Raw genomic sequence first — 18,968 nt, 5'->3', positions numbered from 1 at the left:
ATCCACTGCTCAATAATTGGGTCAGTCACCGAATTGGGCCGACTTGATTAAATTGATGTGTTTATTGCAAACAATGGTGATAGGCCTAACTGTAACTGCAGTTGCACAAACTTGACCAAATACTCTCTCCATTTTTTTAAAAATATCAACTATTTTCATTTTGTATCATTTCTTAAAAATAGATTTTAGAATCTTTTAATTTTAGGATACAGATCCATAATTTATTAATTCTACTTTCACTATTTTTTTCTTTTCTTCTCTCTTACTTTACTCATTTTTCTTTTCATCTCTCTTACTTTACCAATTCTTCTCATTTACTTTACCAATTGTGCATTAAAACCCGTATTGTTTCAATTGTTTCTATATTTTCAATACGGAGGGAGTACGTAGGATCAAATATAAAATTTTATAACACTAGTAACTAAAATTTAATTTGAATCAACCAACGGGTTGCAATGCAGTTGGCAGCGCAGAGTTGTGGTGACCTTAAGGTTATGGGTTTTAAACTCCGCCACCAGCTGAGAGACTTTCGACCTTCTGCAAACCGCGGTCGAATAGGATTAGTCAGATTTCGCTAAAGACGGATTCGGTACACTTATGGTCAAACAAAAAAAATTAATAATTAATTTTCAAAATTTAGCGTTACTTTATAGAAGTTGGTAATAAATTATGTAGTATGATCATAAAATAAGTACTATTGGACAAATTATAGATTCATAAGGTCAAGTTCTAACATTTCAAATCGACACTTCACCAATCTTACTATAAATGATTGATTTTTTTAGTTGTGAATATGTTTTCAGCAAAAAAAACACAGCATATTTACTCTATTTTACGTTATTCTTTTCATACTCTACTTTCTTTTATTTATCTAGTTTATTATATTTTCATTTTAACTTAATACAAATATTTTACTAATATATCTAAAAGAAATCAATCATATAGAGTAGCTGTTTGTTACTATAAGCAAAAGCTTCTACTTAATATACATCACACAGAAGCCCCATGAGATTTAATTAACAACCTATATTCCTCTCAAATAAATTAGCCCCATGAGATTTAATTAACAACCTATATTCCTCTCAAATAAATTAAATATTGAAAAAATTACAGGGATATACTTTGTTCACATGGCCAACCTAAACCTCTCAAGTGCTACTAAGAAAAAATTTAAAATGTATGGGATATTCTAGATATTATACATGCATAGATCAGTTCTTTAGCATCGAATCTCAACTGCTGACATATTTAGATGTTTTTTTGAGAATAATGATACTTAATAAATCTCACAAAATCAGATTCCATGAGATTCGTAAACGTGTCTTTTAATTAGGAAAAATTAAACTAATGGACAATTATCAAACTACTTTGACAAAATCTGAAATAAACTTTGTTGACATCATTACATCAAAAATTAAATGACCCTAAACCCTGAACTGTAAAGGTAGCTTATTTATTGAACATATGAATATCTTCCCCAACATTAAACGTTTAAATAATTAGTACTAAGTACTTGTTTAATTGTGTTTGGCTGAATATTTAATCACATGTGCTTAACAACGTTTATACCACTGAGAAAACTAGAAAAGCATCCGATCTACATCGCTCTTTGGAAAGTTTATGTTGTTACAGTGTTTTATACTTTCAAGAAATTTTTAATAAATTACTGGAAATTTACAATACAATTATGAGAACAAAACTAATCATTTCTCAAAAACAAGCCTGAAAAAACTAAAATGGAACATGAAAAAAAATACAAGAAATTTTCAAGAACATACAACATCGAAATCTGTACGAGTCATATATTTTAGCTCTATTATCAATTGAATGGGATTGATCAACAATGATTAATCGCGGATTTTTTTTATTAATCAAATAGTGTCCCAATTGAGTTGTAGTCCAATTCTATATTAATTTTTATCACTATTGAAATTAATATTATAATCACAATTCAATGTATCCGGACTCTCTTTAAGTAACTAATTATTTTTCTCATGTTTAAGATCTTTAATATCCACTAATTAATCAAATTTGATGGATTTAATTCAATTAATATATTTTGCCAATAATTATCAAGTTTAAGACGTATGTAGTATATATTCTATCCGGGTAAACTCCATTGATCAAAGTTTATGTATCACAAAGTTTTATCTCGCACACCTCTAGAGAATAGAGATATGATGGGGTTTGCACGGTGAGACATCGCCCAAAAAAATCAAAGTACACAAATATATTTAGATGATTATTTGGATTAATCAAGTTGTAAATAAACTTTGAATGCATGCCAAGAGTGCATTTAATTCATATAAAAAAATATAAATCATAGTAATACATTATACGGAAGGTGCAAGAATAGGCCAGTCATAGGCTAGCCACACTCTATCCCTGCCACGTCATCAGCACTAAAAATCCACCTGCCACATCAGCATAGGCCAGCCATAGGCCAGCCGCAATAAAAATAATTAAAAAACAACTACATTTACGAAATTAAATTTACGATTAAATTACGGAATTGAATTTATGAGACATATACAGGAAAATTCATTAATTGCATTAAATAAAATATATTCATTTAAAAAAATAAATTACATAATAAAGAAAAAAAACTATCGCCGTGCAATCTTCCGTGCCCACAACTCTTCAATTATATCCTTTTGGAGTTGAATATGAGCATCCATTTGGCGCATGTCGGCATATTCCTGGAGGCGGCCGACTTCATCGAGAGGTACCCCACGTCGTACGCTAGGGGTGGCCATTCCGTGGCTTGGACCGGCTTCATCGTCATTGGCCCAACTAGTCAGTTGTACGCCTTCGTCTTCGACGATCATGTTGTGCATGATAATGCAGGCGTACATTATATCAGCAACGCATTTGACATCCCACAAACGCGTTGGACCCTTAATTGCCGCCCATCGAGACTGGAGCACACCAAATGCGCGCTCCACGTCCTTGCGCGCCGACTCCTGTCGTTCCGCAAAGTAGGCCTTCTTGTCATCCGCCACGTGTCTGATCGTCTTCACAAAGACGGGCCACCTAGGATATATCCCATCCGCCAAGTAGTAGCCCATATCATGCCGGTTGTCGTTGGCCACAAATGAGACGGTTGGACCGATGCCCTGACACTTCTCGTTGAAGAGGGGCGACGAGTTGAGGACGTTGAGGTCGTTGTTCGACCCGGCTACCCCAAAATACGCATGCCAGATCCACAGTCGGTAATTAGCTACGGCCTCGAGGATCATCGTGAGATTCTTTGACTTGTAGCCGGTCGTGTAGGCCCCCTTCCAGGCAGTCGGGCAGTTCTTCCACTCCCAATGCATACAATCTATGCTGCCTAACATCCCGGAGAACCCATGCTGCTCCCCGTGCATCTGCATCAGACTCTGACAATCTTGGGGGGTTGGGCTTCGAAGGTACTGCTCAACGAAAATGTGAATCACGCCCTGACAGAAAAACTTCAGACATTGCAGAGAAGTCGTCTCACCGATGTGGAGGTACTCATCCCACATGTTTGCCGCGCCTCCGTAGGCCAACTGCCTGATTACCGCCATGCACTTTTGGATAGGGGTGTGGCCGGGTCTGCCAGCCGCATCGTGCCTGAAGCGGAAATAAAGATATCGACGCTCCAAAGCGTCAACGATACGCATAAACAACTCCTTGCGGCCAACGCATCGGCCAGCGCCCTCTAATCGGCTAGCCCACGCCGATTTTTACGCCAATTCTCGGCTGGCCGGTTGCAGTAGTTCGGCTAGCCGACCGGCTAGCGACGCAAATCGGCTAGCCGCTATCGTGAATGCTCTAACTTACGTTTATATTATCCAAAAAATAATGTGGCTAGCAACTTCTTCCCATGTTCTTAGTGATTTACTGCAAATATGCTGATATGTTCCCTTATTCCAATATATTATTTGTGTGGACAATCTAATTATATACCAAAGGAACTTGAACAAGAGAAATAACCCAGGTGTATTGTCGTGTGATTTTCAAAATCCTCTTTTTAGTGTATTAATGGAGGCTAAAATTTCATTCTCATTAAATCTCCTATTTATAGAGTATTATTAGAACATATCATAGATTTATGAAGGTTAGAACCCCACCAACTGGACTAATTTAATTAAATTTAAGCTCAAGCTTAATTTTAATCCAATAGATTATTATTTTGTGATGCTATCGAAAATAATATGACCGCAAGTCCTAGACTGAAATTGAGTAATTCGAGCTTCCACTTTTATTTAATTACTTTTTTTGTATTTGATTTAAATATCAATTGATTGATTTAAGTCCTCTACTATCTTTTAAATTAATTTACCTTTTGTACCAATAATAGTCCAGTTCATGTACTTATTTATTATTCATGAAATTACTTTATTTCGTTCGGGCTTTCGAATAATAAAGTCTTTTATAAACTACTCTTTGGGATATAGTCAAAACGGTTTTGTCATTACACGATTCAGGGCAATAACAATCGTACCCAAATATTAGGATTAAATTGATTGACGAAAAACCCGCATAGTTAGATACGTCAAAGCAATGTATAACTAATACCATATGTTAAATGTTGTCTATAAAGATTAAGAAATAACAATATTCCAAGATCTCATCTTTTAGTACATATAGCAACAAAAAGTTAGATTATTTTAGTGCTATACCAAAGCCTATCATTTGTGAAATGTCTTTAACTCTAGGTTGTGAAATATAGTTTCCTTCTTCTAGGAACCGTTTGTGTCACATAATGTGATAACACATATTCTACGACCGGTCTACAATGCAGAAAACCTAAACTTCTTTGCTTATATTACCTAAATGTAAGACATAAATAAACAAGTAAAAGAATGATTCAAAATTATATTTTCTCATTGATAGATTGAAATGACTGGAGAGTTTTACCTATTCAGAGCACTCAGAAATATACTTTTTAGTATATTAACTCTAACAAATATCGTAAACATGTTTTTAGCTAAGAAAGGATTTATTGCAGTAATAATCCTAATACCTCTAAACATTAATTAATAGTATTACCCAAGATGTTAGAATATTTTTTGGTTATGAAAAATCCTCCCTCGCTGACAAGCTAAAATAGTAAATAAGCTATGATGTATGTTCAATGTTATATAGAGTACAAAACATTAATGATAAATATCCGACATCGGTTAGAATAATTTTTAGTTATGAAAAATCCTCCCTCACTACCAAGCTAAAATAATAAATAAGCTATGATGTATGTTCAATATTATATACTCCTTCCGTCCCACAAAAGATGTCACACTTTCCTTTTCATTTTGTCTCATAAAAGATGTCACATTTCTTTTTTTGAAAAATGTTCTCTCTCACATGAATATAAAAATTATATTTTCTCTCTTCATTTAACACACAAAACAAAACCTCATAAAATCTCGTGTCGTCCCATAAGTGTGACATCTTTTGTGGAATGTGGGAGTACAAAACATTAATGATAAATATCCGACATCGGCCGTTTCTTCATGTAACCCCTTCACTAGTAAGTGGACCTCATACTCCATTAACTTATTACACTCACATTCTACTATAAAAATAAAATATAAAAATATGAGTCATATTTCACTAATTTTTTCACTCATTTTCTTTTATAAAGTCAAACAAACTTCTTAAAACTCATATCGAATCAAAACGTGTCTTTAAATGATTGACGGAGGTTGGAGGAAGTATAATTTTTTTTCACTACCACATCATATACGATTTTATCTAATCAGACCTTGTGAGACAAATGCAAACAATTTAAATCTCATAATTTTTCTTTCCTATTTTTAAAGTTATAACACGTACATGAGTGTAACAAAATTTTATTAAGTTTCAATCAGTTCAACGACCCGAAATTAAGTAGCCTAGCAACTATTAAATCGTGGCCAAACGTCAATATACTCGAGTCATTTTTTTATACGATTTATTTCGTATTTATTGTTTATTTTTAAAATTATTTCAGAACTAGTTGCGTGTAATATGAATCGCGTATGGTTACATACTTTCTCAAATTAACTAAAGAAACAATATAATTTCTCGATGACTAAAGAAAATAGATTTCTATTAACTCCTACTTACTCTAATAGTAGTTATATAAATCTAGAAAAATGTATAGTTTCCTAACTTCATCATGAATTTCGTTGTCAAATTGCTTTCCGTTGCATATTTCGCTGTCATATATGCTTTATATACTCTATAAACACTAACTTTCACCAAAAATATAGAGTAATGCTAATAAAATGAATCCAATTAAAGTTTGTCCTCGTTATAGAAAATGGAATGCCCTATAAATTATTGTTGAAATATAGAGACCTCCTATATTGAATGTTTATATTATTATTTCATAGTGCATAACTTTTTAATATTTTTAGTATTATTGCGGAAGTTAACATATTATGAATAATATATTTGTGATTATCCATACATAAAGATAGAGTGACATTTTGCCAATCATATTGAATGACTATAGACTGAGGACTTATTGGTAGGGCCACACCATTGTCTCCCAATTATTCGTGAACCTCTATTATTTCTCCATTTTCTTGGATGATAAATCTTCTTTTTTGACGGTACAAACTTTGAAAGACCTAAACAATCTGCCTCACTTGCCACTAAACTCCACTAACATGCAAACAGGTCATCTTTCCTCCACTCATAATCATTTTGAAAATTATTACATTTAAATGTGTTCGCCGGTTGAGACGGCCATTATTATATTTTTATTACTATAAACTAGTATTAAATTTAATTAAGAAAGATTTAATAAATTACGAAATACGTGATTTAAAGATATGACCGTCCATTTCTCAAGTACCCTCTCCAGAGTGACATTTTAAGATTTTTATTAGTTAAATATAAGATCCGTCTTGTTAGAGAAAAATAATGTTTATTCTTATGAGATAGATAAAGTTTATTGAATATTATAATAGGGTCTTATTCTACTAAGACTGCCAGTAAAATAAGAATTGAGGACTATATTGGAGTATTAATTAACATTATAAAATGTATGACTCAATATCTGTATGGTTTTGTGATATTGAAAATTGGCAATTGGTGATACTCCTTCCGTTGCTTAATAATTGAGTCGTTTTTCTATTTTGTGATATTTCAACATAATTGAGACATTTTTATTTTTGGCAAAAAGTAACACTCACTTTACACACTATTCATATTTCTTAATCTTCGTGTCCAAAAGATGCGTCTCAGTATTAATGAATCAGTACACGGTTTAGTTTTACAGTTATTTTCATTCATTTTAATGTGGTTAGCAATTAATCACAACTAAGTGATAAATTTTCCTTTTCAGGATGTCTGATTAGTTTTTTTTTCTATCTCTTACTTTACTCACGAAACAAGATAGCAAAATACAAAAGAGAATCATAACTAAATACAAAGGTCACACTAAACAACACAGCACATAAATAGGACTATATTACACAGCTTTTAACTCCGCCTTAAATTCCATTGAAACCATCGAAAAAAAGAAAAGAAAACAACAAAGATTTGGAGTGTTTATCTATGGCTGGTATGCTGCCGGGAGTTGAAGCAGCAAGAAGAAGAAGACTTCACCAGAAAAGCGAACCCTCTCCGGCCGTCTCCGGCTGCTCCACACGGCGATCGTCTCTGTGCTTATACGTCAGCAGCCATGACTTCCATCTCTGCAACTCAACGCCTTCCTCGGTAGGATTTGTAATTACTACAAATATAGATCAATTAGATTTTCTAATTAATTTTGTCTAGTTTTATTTGGCTGATTTGAACGTCTACAGCAGAGACGGCAGATAATGTGCGACGAGAGCCGGCTTGGCGCTGAGGCCCGAGAAGCGAAGAAAAGACTCGACTCGAGGCTGTGGACATCGGAAACCACCAGGTCCGGCCAACTTCTTTTTTACTTCCGACTATTTTTTTATTGATAAATGAACATTAATTTAAAGATCGTGAAATTTTGCATGTCCTTGTCATGGAAACTAATTTCTTCATCACTCCGTCCATTTTTACTTTATTTACCAAATGACCCTTAAGTCAAGTCAAGTCAAAGTCATCAACCAAACTTGCTTTAGTTAGTTCATCCAATACACTCCGGTACCAAATTAAATTGGGTATTGACGCCTAATATGGTTGAAATTAAAAAAAAAAAAAAAACAATTCTTCGAACTTTGTATTTGACATATAATATCACGAACTTACATAGTTGTTATATTTTTTTCCATCGACGACAAAATCCAACTACATTTTATTTGTTATCACATCACCTAAGGTATTGTTACCACTTAAAAATGATGATTATGTGATTACAAAATCTCTAAAAGTTAGATATGGTTATCAATCTTATTTTAATGTAATTGGATTTTGTCGGTGGTGAAAAAAGTTCAACAACTATTTAAGTTCGTGATATTATATGTCAAGTTCAAAGTTCATGGAAAAAACAAATTTTTAAAAAATTCCGTGATATTAGATGTCAATATCTCAATTCAATTTATATAGCTAGGTTGATCAAAAATGTAATTGGTGGACAGGGTTAAGAACGGTTCGGAAGTAAAGAAGAGCGAATCAAAGAGGCTAAAATGGTTGAAGCTGAAGTGGAGGTCGTCATCGTTGGAGGAGTGCGTGGTGTGCTTGGACGAGATCAAGGCTTCACCGGAAAATCTAATGAAGTTGAGATGTGGGCATAGGTTCCACACTCACTGTTTGTTGCCTTGGCTAGAGGCCAATGCACACTGCCCTTGTTGCAGAATGGAAATTACTAGTAATTAATAATCTACCTTGTATCAAAATTAATGCACAACTTTAATTAGTACTTCTTCTACTTCTACTTCTACTTCCTTTATTTTTTTAATAGTAATTAGTTATGGTAATTCAGTTTTGGAAATGAAATCTGATTAAAATGTGAGACAAGTTTACAAATAAAATTCTATCCCTACACCAAATAGGCTATCTCCGCTAGCTACTGCAAAAATAATTTTAATTAAATGGAACTATGGTCCTTTAATTGACTGCCAAAGTACGTATTACTACTATTAATCTCTTAAATTTAATTTTTTGTGTAGCACCAGCCCCAGGTATATATTTGGCCAGGCAATCTATGTCCTTATGTGGTCCAAATTATTTGGCCAATCGGTATCAATATCAGTCTTATTTTGTTTTATTATTATTAAATATCAAATGAATTGTAATGATTTTTTCAAAGAAATATAAATACATATATATTGATAGAGTGAAAACTGTCAGTCTCCTATGTGTAGCAATTGTCATTTACTGGCTCCGACAAGAGGTGGCATTTTCTTGAATTTTCAGTTTCAATATTAATTAATAATGTCTCCACCATGAAATGAAATCGCCTGTCGCAATTTCTAAAGCCAAGTGCTGCTCTTGAATCACACCTACTCTTAAACATTATTGAAATTTTGGTCTACATTTCATCGAAAGAAAACATACGATGAAGTTTGAGAATTGAGATTAACAACCTGCTTTTGTATTCATAATTTGAGTTTTAATTGATTTGGAATTAATGAATGATATATCTCACTTAATAGATTAGGGAGGGAATAAGTATATAGAAAAGGTATATTATCTAATTATCTTTTCAAAAAAGGGAAATATATCCTTTTAAAAAGTAATAATTTTTAATTAGAAAAATATATTAAGAGGTAAATTATTTTCTAGTATAAAAAAAAATTAGTACAAGATGTATTCCAAAATATAAAGATATAATACCCTCTCAAGCACGTTCTCCCTTCTAAAATGATTTTTCCTGGAAAAAAAAAAAGGTATTATGGTAGTTATAAGATTTTACCTCTCCATTGATGAAGAGGTAAAAATAACTCTTTAAAATACAATACCTTCTCAAATACATTTGCTCTTATAGAATGATTTTTCATGAAAAGAAGGCAAATATGATAATTATAGGACTTTATCTCTCCATTTACCTCTCCCGAGATGCAATACCTCTTTAAAATGCGAAAAGGTATAATACATTCTCAAATACCTTTTCCTTATTTTTCATGAAAAAAAGCAAATATGATAATTATAAGACTTTCCCGAGATGCAATACCTCTTTAAAATGCGAAAAGGTATAATAATACCTTCCCAAATATCTTTCCTCTTATACTAATATTTTTACATGAAAAGAAGATAAATATGATAATTATAAGACTTTATCTCTCCATTTACCTTTTTTCTCCCGAGATGCTCTTATTAGTGTTGGATTTAGGACACATTTCTTAAAGATGTCATAATCAATAGAATTGAATGAATGACGGGAATAATGTTTTTCTAGTGGTAAAATTCTAATTTCACAAATCAAGATTTAAAAAATCTCAAATTCCGTCGTTAGACGAGTTCTTTTTTTTCAGAAAAACTTTCACAGATCGCGGTAGTGACTCTAAGAGCATCAACAATGGTTGGCGAGCGACCGACTAGCCGATTCCCGGCACTGGCCGGTCCGCTCGCCGAACCATTGCAATCAGCGAGAAATTCGGCGAGCGCTGGCCGATCCGCTCGCCGCCATTGTAGGCTGGCGATCGGCCAGCGCATTTTTTTTTAATTAAATTTTTGAAACACTATATAGATCTCGAGGAGGCGGACACTCACGTCCCCGGGGGAGTAGGGAGGGGCCGGGGCGAACCGAAGAAGAAGAGGAAGGGCAAGAGGGTGGTTGGCGAGTCGTCGTAGCCGGCTGATGATGGCAGCCCGGCACGGAGGAAGTGGACGGATAATGAGAACGTCGCGTTGTCCAAGGCTTGGGTGTCTATTTGCGATTATCCCCTCGTTTTGAACAATCAGAGGATCGTCAACATGTGGGCTAAAATTGCAGCAGCCTACAAGAGGAATTGCCTGCATAGGAAGGCATACAGTGGGGATGAGTGCCGGAAGGGGTGGGAGCGAATCAGGGCTGTGGTCTCCCGATTTGCGGGCTTGTACACCAACGCCCTCGGCATGAAGACCAGTGGCCAAACTGACGAGGACTGCAGGAGGATAGCGGAGAAAGCCTTCCCCGTGACGGGGCTGTATAAGGAATTCACCTACTAGAACTGTTATCTGGTGCCGATGGATTCCGAGAAGTTCCAGACGAGTGTTGATGCTGGCTGGCCAAAGAAGCAGCGACTGAACTATGGCGGTGATTACAGCGGCAGCAGCGGCGGTTCTCACGACCTCCTCGAGGATGTTCAGGAGTTCCCGTCACCTTCATTGTTTACTCGCCGCACTCGCCCGGTTGGTCAAATACGGGCGCAACGGGCAGCGAGGGGAGTCGCCCAGGGTCCTAGGAGGTCCAGCGGCATCCCCCCCTGCTGGCAAGTCACCAACCGAGCTCGCCTTCTTCACGCGTCAACAAACGTGTAAACAGATGCACAAGATCTTAGCTGAATGGAGGGAGGCAACTGACCCGTGGAGAAGAGATTTCTTCACTCAATGCTCGAGAGTATGCGGGTCGATTTGGATGCCGCCACAGCACAGTTGGGGGGATCAGACGCGGGCTCAGATGCTGCAGATTTGGGGGTCCCGGGTGGCGGCGGCGACGGCGACGAGGACTAGAGTGGGGCGGGGGCTCGTGTGTGGAAGCCCGATTTTTTTTTTATTTATGTAATTTTTTTTATGTAATGTACTTTTTTTAAAAATAAAATTAATGAATTTTCCCGTATATGTGTCATAAATTTATTCCGTATTTTGTGTTTAATTCCGTAAATTTAGTTGTTTTTTTAATTTTGATTGTTGTGGCTAGCTTATTGCTTGTCCAGTTGTTTGTCCTGATGATGTGACATGAAGAATTTTAGTGCTGATGATGTGACATGGGAAGTTTGTGGCTAGCCTATAACTGGCCTATGACTAGCCTAAACCCATTGTGGATGCTCTAAGCATTTCGGGTGGTTACTCTAAGCATTTCCCGCCGACTCTAAGAAATACTCAAATCATCCTTATGGTTCGATTGAAGGTAACTTTTATTAATTTTATTACATTTCACAAAAACTGCATCTGAAATTTTCTATGGTCCTATTGATACACGTAATATTTATTAAATTAAGTTGGTTAGCAAAATTAATTAATTAATGGACATAAAACATCTTATACACGAGAAATGGAATTAAATTAATCAGGAATATGTAATTCAAATTTGGAATGGTAATTCATCATTAAACATGGTAGTGACACTCATTAATAGTTTTAAAGACTTTAATAAAATTAAACTACTTTAAATAAGTCTTAGGTTTAAGCCATTCCAAATCTCATTGGATCAATAGTCAAGCTCAATAAATACTCTAAAAATATCTCATTGGATCATTAGTCAAGCTCAATAAATACTCTAAAAATATGAAAAATAATCCTATCACAATACATGTAAAAAATGTGAATAGTAAATGTGTAAGGTGCGAATAATATTACTAGTTATATTCAAAAGATACATAACAAATAAAATAACAAGACATAAGTACGATGTTCTCAATAGTTAAGTTTAAATAACTCAAGAGCGAGGCCCATACCACTGCTGAGAATATCATACCACTAGAAATGCTCAAGGTTTACTATTAGAGCGACCAACCGCAAAACTGTAATCGGTGGTTATGGTTTTGAACCGAGATCGTGAGATTTAAATGGAACCGAAACCGCCATTTTTGGAACTGTGGGTAGGTTCAAGTTCCAAAATTCTGGAACCAAAACCGTGTCGGAAACGCCGTTGCGGGCGGTTCCAAACCGTAACTGCGAAAAACCGCCAGAAAACCATAAAATCAAACCAAATCTTCATAAACCCGCCATCGGTTTGGAACTGAACCGAACCGCGAAAAACCACCAATTCAGAACCGAAACCAAAATCGGCGATTTTTGAACCGGAATCGTAACCGTGAAATACGCTCAAGGTTCGGTTACAGATTCGAGATTTTCAGAACCGGAACCGGCGTTCCGGACTCTTGGGCATGTCTACATATCACATACCGTGTTGAAAACTGCACTATGACAAAATATGGTTAATTTTTGATACCGTTATTACGGTGTGCCGCACGGTTACAGTATACCGAAGTATGGTATGGTATACCGTAATACCGATATGTAAAAAAATTATTACATACACAAAATATTTAAAAGTAATATTTTATCATATACCGATTTTTTGGTATGCACCAAGAATTCGGTATACCGCGGTATGTAAAAAATTGGTATTGTTATTGTATCGAAATATTTCGGTATGGTATTCTACCGTACGAAAATTGCGGTATAACGAAAAAGTTGGTATTTTCAGTATTTTTTTGGTATGACAAGTGCGGTATTGCGATACTTTTTCCAACCCTAATATGTAGCTTATTACTTATCTAATTAAGGGAAACGAAAGAAATTTTTTGATAGAAAATAAAGTGAATGAAACAAATTATTAAGTGTAAACTAAGGAAAGATTTAAAGTCAGCTTTTAAAAAGAAAGCACATGATATCTATAAATGAATTAAAGAATATATTTATTGATGACATGAATTATTTGATAGTACTAATAGATAGTACCTGATTTGAATCTAAGTGTTGAACATCATATAATACAACGTTGTGCCATGGGTTTACTGGAGTATGAAAAGAGCGTGAAGGCATGACAAGGAGCCAAGCCGGAATTGAAGTCTGATTCAAATAGAAACATGCCAATACGAATGAAGTTAAAATTCTCTCTCTACTAAGACCATCATTATCTTCATCTTCGAAATAGCTTCACGTGAGTGCTTTGCACGCCTCAATCGAAGTCAAGATGAAAGAGTTACGCAGATTAGTGCAAAACCAACGACTCGTTGGCTTTGCAACGAGTCCAAAATAGTCACAGTGAGTCGATGGGATGCCCAAGCACGATTTTTGATATTTTTTCATCTTTTTTTCCCTTAATATTTTTGATGAGGGACTTTGTTGAATCTTGATTTGTAAGCCTCCTTTGTGAGCTTTCTTCTGTGTATTCATAGGATAGTGCTTGCATAGATGAAAGTAGCCTAAGGTTGTCCTCATCGAGGTCTTAGTTCTCAAGGAGAGTGCCTCCCTCAATACACTTTCTTTCCTTGCTAAAATATTATAAAAAATAATGGATATTTGAGCATATAGAAGTGGTTCTTAGATAAAAGAGGGAACGATTATGAAGTCATCTTCCTAAACCCCTAACTAGTTCAAGCTCCAATTTTACATGCCTTGATAGACAAAATTGATGTCAACCCAAAGCACGTCTTAAAATTTCAATTGGAGCAGCAGCCGGTTTTTTGGTTAACAGGTTGTCCTCTAATCTGCACGCTTGGAGGTCGAACATTATTCATTGCTGGTTGACTTGCCATCCTTGAAGTAGATACCAAACGAATTTCAGTAGATATAGAAGTGTTTCGATAAAATCATGATTAGCGGAATAAAGACATAATTGCACAGACCATTTCAAAGTTTTTCGAAGATGAAAATGTATACCTGTTCTTGATGGAAGCAGACATAGCCATGAAAGCCTGCTCCACATTAGTAGCATTCTTAGCACTTGTTTCCATGAATGGTATCCCAATTTCGTCAGCAAATGCCTGAAATTGAATAACGGTATTTAATAAACGATACTCAATCTCATGGACTGAACAACTACCATCTTGTCTGACTTTTATTATTGTCTCAAATGGTTTGTATCTACACATTTAATTCGAGCTACCATCATGTTCAGATAAAGAGAGTGTGATGTGGATTAAACATTTTACCTGGGCTGTCTCAGTGGAGACAACTTTCTGGGATGTGAGATCACACTTGTTTCCAACAAGAAGCTTATTAACATTGTCACTTGCATATCGATCAATTTCATTCAACCATTGCTTCACATTGTTGAAGCTCTCTTGATCAGTCACGTCATAAACTACCTGGTAAGTGTGACCATTACTTGACATTAATTGATTTCACGATGACACTGATTAATTAATTAAACACATGGATCGAACTGCACTTATATTGCCTGGCACTTACAATGATACCATGAGCACCACGGTAGTAACTGCTAGTAATTGTTCTAAAACGTTCTTGCCCAGCTGTATCCCACTGCCCAAAGGACTAAATGGTTAGTCCTTTGAAACTAGTCTTGGAAAAGTAAAGACGTTATACCCATCCAATGCAGGTTGGTAATCCAGAGTTGAGTTCCAGACACTTACTATTTGCAGCTTAATAGTTTTTCCATCCTGCTCCACTGTGCGTATTTTCTACATCATAGAATAATACTTGTACATTATTGTGGATAATATAAAACCACTGCGTTAATGTGTAATCGAAACAATCACTTACAAAGTCTACACCAATGGTACTAATGTAACTCTCAAGATATGAGTCATCCTGCATAAAAAGGCAAGAAGATGAAAAAAGAAAGTTAACATTATCTCCTCTATCCTAAGAGACATTGTAGTGCAACTAGCTAGAAGCAGAAGTAACAGAAAGAAAAACTATGAATCAATTGCACTGGTTGCAGTTTAAAAGATACTATCACTATAGCAGAAGTACAAGCACTAAGTTTGCTCATGATAAATTTGATTATATAATTTTACCTATTTTTTGTCTTATCATACAAAAGTCACAACTCATATATTTGGATTCAGAAAAGCATAGGCTTGGGGCAACTGCCAAAGAAAAAATTACTCGAATAAAGGGGTGACTTAAGCATAACATATATTTTGCTCATGGCGATTTTCAAGTTATAAATACTCCATCCGTCCCACCACAAGTGATTAACTTTCCATTTTGGATTGTCCCACTACAAGTGATCAATTTCTTTTTTTAAGGAAAAACAAAACTTTAACCCTCTCTTACTCTATTCTCTCTCTCTCTTACTTTATTATCTCTTTATCTCTTTATTCTCTCTTGAAACTGGTCTCGGAAAAGGAAACACGTTATACCCACCACAAGTGATGGATTACTTTTTCCTCTCTCATACTATACGAGCTGTACGACACACATTGGTTCAGCCAATTGGATTTGTGCGCTGGGTATCATCAGATTCAGGTAACCCACTCTGACGTGCCAAAATGCCCCTGGGATTGACTAATGCACTACCTATGTTCGAAAGCCTTACAAATAGTTCCATGCCATTCCTCATCTACAGTCACTCTTGGGATGAGTGATGAGCCCAATTTTGGGGTATAATCAGGGATAACTGATCAAGGATAACTGATACAGGCATAAGGTGTAAAATAATTAAGGTAACCTACTTCACAAATAGATCAGATCGAAAGGTGTATAATCCGGATGCAACATAACCAAGGATTCAATGACCGACGTAAGGTGTATATCATAAAAACATCGAGTTGAGGATATACGTAAGAAGTCCCTTACGAGTCCATCTAGAGCGAATGCGCTCTGGTCGAATGGCGGCATTGTTTGACCAGGGATGTCTACGTGCAATTATAACCCATGCATCAGTGACTGTATAAATCTACATGCTTAACAAGTCCTGACCTTGACCAGGTCAGGTGAGGTCAGATGAGGGGGAAAAACTCTATAACGCATGGACAGGATGGGGAAGTGTTTTGTCGAAGGCGTGATGAGTAAAAAGCTACTTGCGGCATTACTTAACCATAACTGTTGACATGAATGTGATATAATGCATCAATGACTGAATAACGTGCACATGCTTAACAAGTCTAGACCACTGATCAGGTCGTTTGTTTTTATTAATCTTTTCTTGTAGAGTTTTAAACTTGATATGCCCAATACCTTGGTTAGCTTTGACCTACCAACCAACCAAACATCTTTTAAACAACCTCAAAGAGAAAGAGATTTAGAACTTGCAACTCCTGTTGGTTTTCAGTTTGATCTTTACAATACCTCGGTCAGCTAAGAGCCTTTAACCAACCAAACAACCAAACATTTTTAATATAAACTCAGAGAGCCAGAGATATTTAGAACATACAACTCCGTGTGGATAGGCCCTATGTTTATCACTGGCTATATTTAAGGAGTATATATAACCTTGGGCCATTTACAAATTTAAGACAAGTTCTCGTTCTGACCTAGTCAGGAGGTCTTTTTAGTCCTCTTATATAGAACGAAAGAAAATATGCTAGGAAAAGTGTTTCAGCATTTTAAGCTCAATTTTTACCAAGGAAAACTACCAAATAGGGAACACCAAATTTCCTTAGAAGTATACTGGACCGAACCGAATTAACTTAACAATGTTTTTTTTTTAATTTACCTTTTCTTTACTTTTGTTTTACAAAAAAAAATCCATAATTATTTAATTAGTTTAGATTTATTTGTAAATATATATTCATTTCATTAAATATTATACATATACTAATTCTTATTTAGTTATTTATTTTATGCAAAATGAAAAATACCACTTTTGAAATAAGGATAGAAAGATAAATTAATACACCCTCCGTCCCATCAGTGTTGAAGCATAATATTTAGTGAGTTAAGTAGAATGTGAATAATGTAGATAAATAGAGAGAATAAATTAGGAGAGAAAATATAGTATGAGAGCGTAAAGTAAGAGATATTAAATATGAGCATAACTGCAGATGACGATGACGGGACGACAAACAACAAGGAAAACAAACATGTCAAAAGACGAGCATAGCATGGAGTTGGGTTCGAGGTTACTAGAGGAGTGGCTATGGAAAGATAATTGGGGGGGAATATGAGAGTTGGGGAAGACAGGGGGTGGAGGCTTGATCGATGGGTGGGGATGACGGTGGGACTGGGGTGAATATAGTTTTCTTTTTGACATTTCATTAAGGGTAATTATGTCTTTTTATATGAATCGTGGATACTGGTTATTAAGGTGGGTATAATTTGCTTATACTATATAAAAGGGGATATTTCTTATGATTGCCTCTTTTTTTATCAGTCTATTACATAGGAAAAATACAAAATTGGCCAAAAAACTGACTTTTTTGTTAAAATTTAACCAAACCAAAAGCTTAAGAAACTGAACCATACTAACCAAAATGCATTGGGAGAAAATGTTACGTTTTTACAATTTTGTGCAGGCCTGCAGGGTCCTATTCATAGCTACTATCTGTATTTAGGCCAAACCATTGCAGCAATGAAATTCTTATATACATGGTATAGCTTACAGATATGGAACTTTACATTCCAAGTTAACAACCAAATCTCACTCAGTTCTAAATTTTAAGAAGACAGTCTACCTTTTATAGTGAATAAAGAACGAAAAGCATTTCTAACCAAATAAATACTGTCCAAATTAGATAGTAGTGATAAAATATCAGCATCCGCTAGTTGGCCATAATACGAAAAAAAACCAGAAGCTACAGTAACAATTTTATACCATCACACTAACTAAACTCAGTACTCCATGACCATGAGATATTCTAACTGGTGGAAATAAATGGACAATATGTTAAACAAGTCATTTCGGTATCACAAAAGAACTTACAGCAAACCTCAGAAGAAGGCATGACTTCCCCACACCGGAATCTCCAATTAGCAGAAGCTTAAATAGGTAGTCGCTGAGATATAAAAAAAAAAAAAAAAAAAAAAAAATCACCAAAATGAGAGTGAGGGAAATTATTCTTCTATGGTCTAACCAGAGAAATCCAAGTCTCCTTTGTTCATGATTTAGGAATTAAGAGAGCCAAAAGATTTTAATTTCCAGTATATATTTCAGATCACATAAGCATAGTAAAAATATAGCAATGAGAATTAGAGTAATCAGATTCCATAACAATGTAAAATGTGAAATATATAGTTCCATGAATATTATCGGAAGAAAAAGACAGATGGCTCCAAAATCTACTCTTTCCGAAACACGGTTAAATGAAATACAAATACGCCTTGCAAACACACAATCAAGATCAGGTGAATCATTCAGTTGATTTAGGTCAGAAAAATCGTGATGATCAGCATAGAAAGCAACCAAATTGGGTGAAGTGATTAAAAGTAAAAATTCGAGAGAGAAGGCTTACTATTCAGGATTCATGGCCGGCGTTAATGGTGAATGAGATGATCGGAGTGAGAATGAATGGGAAATTTCAATTTTCCCGGCACCGATT

At 35.2% G+C, this 18,968-nt stretch overlaps 2 protein-coding genes across 3 annotated transcripts; one reads left to right on the top strand and one right to left on the bottom strand.

Annotated features, from left to right (window-relative positions):
- Nucleotides 1-7,409: 7,409 nt before the first annotated feature.
- Nucleotides 7,410-8,806, top strand: LOC125196514 (uncharacterized). Of its 2 annotated transcripts, none has more exons than XM_048095049.2 (3): nucleotides 7,410-7,674; nucleotides 7,767-7,864; nucleotides 8,511-8,806. In XM_048095049.2, exons 1-3 carry the CDS (start codon nucleotides 7,513-7,515, stop codon nucleotides 8,746-8,748), a joined length of 498 nt encoding a protein of 165 aa, XP_047951006.1. In that variant the 5' UTR covers nucleotides 7,410-7,512; the 3' UTR covers nucleotides 8,749-8,806. The 2 variants fall into 2 exon arrangements, with proteins under 2 accessions (XP_047951006.1, XP_047951007.1); XM_048095050.2 differs by having other exon boundaries at nucleotides 7,764-7,864.
- Nucleotides 8,807-13,994: 5,188 nt separating this feature from the next.
- Nucleotides 13,995-18,968, bottom strand: LOC125196781 (GTP-binding protein YPTM2-like). The gene is made up of 8 exons (XM_048095403.2): nucleotides 18,882-18,968; nucleotides 18,353-18,425; nucleotides 15,247-15,294; nucleotides 15,117-15,164; nucleotides 14,935-15,006; nucleotides 14,676-14,831; nucleotides 14,404-14,507; nucleotides 13,995-14,280 (listed from the first exon to the last, which is right to left on the bottom strand). The coding sequence occupies exons 1-8, from the start codon at nucleotides 18,893-18,895 to the stop codon at nucleotides 14,184-14,186; spliced, it is 612 nt and encodes a 203-aa protein (XP_047951360.1). The 5' UTR covers nucleotides 18,896-18,968; the 3' UTR covers nucleotides 13,995-14,183.

Source organism: Salvia hispanica, chromosome 4 (assembly GCF_029641045.1).
Source record: "Salvia hispanica isolate PSC_SH4W2 chromosome 4, Shi_PSC_v1, whole genome shotgun sequence".
In the NCBI taxonomy this organism is placed as follows: Eukaryota; Viridiplantae; Streptophyta; class Magnoliopsida; order Lamiales; family Lamiaceae; genus Salvia; species Salvia hispanica.
Note: the sequence above shows the minus strand (reverse complement) of the source record. Positions and strands in the feature narration are given on the sequence as shown.

Excerpts from the sequence above, each read along its gene's own strand:
- LOC125196514 (XM_048095050.2), top strand. The coding sequence starts at position 7,513 with ATGGCTGGTATGCTGCCGGGAGTTGAAGCAGCAAGAAGAAGAAGACTT. Across the intron at positions 7,675-7,763 it reads GCAACTCAACGCCTTCCTCG|CAGAGACGGCAGATAATGTG; the intron begins GTAGGATTTGTA and ends GAACGTCTACAG. Across the intron at positions 7,865-8,510 it reads TGGACATCGGAAACCACCAG|GGTTAAGAACGGTTCGGAAG; the intron begins GTCCGGCCAACT and ends ATTGGTGGACAG.
- LOC125196781 (XM_048095403.2), bottom strand. Across the intron at positions 15,295-18,352 it reads GCCTTCTTCTGAGGTTTGCT|GATGACTCATATCTTGAGAG; the intron begins GTAAGTTCTTTT and ends CTTTTTATGCAG. Across the intron at positions 14,281-14,403 it reads TCTGCTTCCATCAAGAACAG|GATGGCAAGTCAACCAGCAA; the intron begins GTATACATTTTC and ends ATCTACTTCAAG.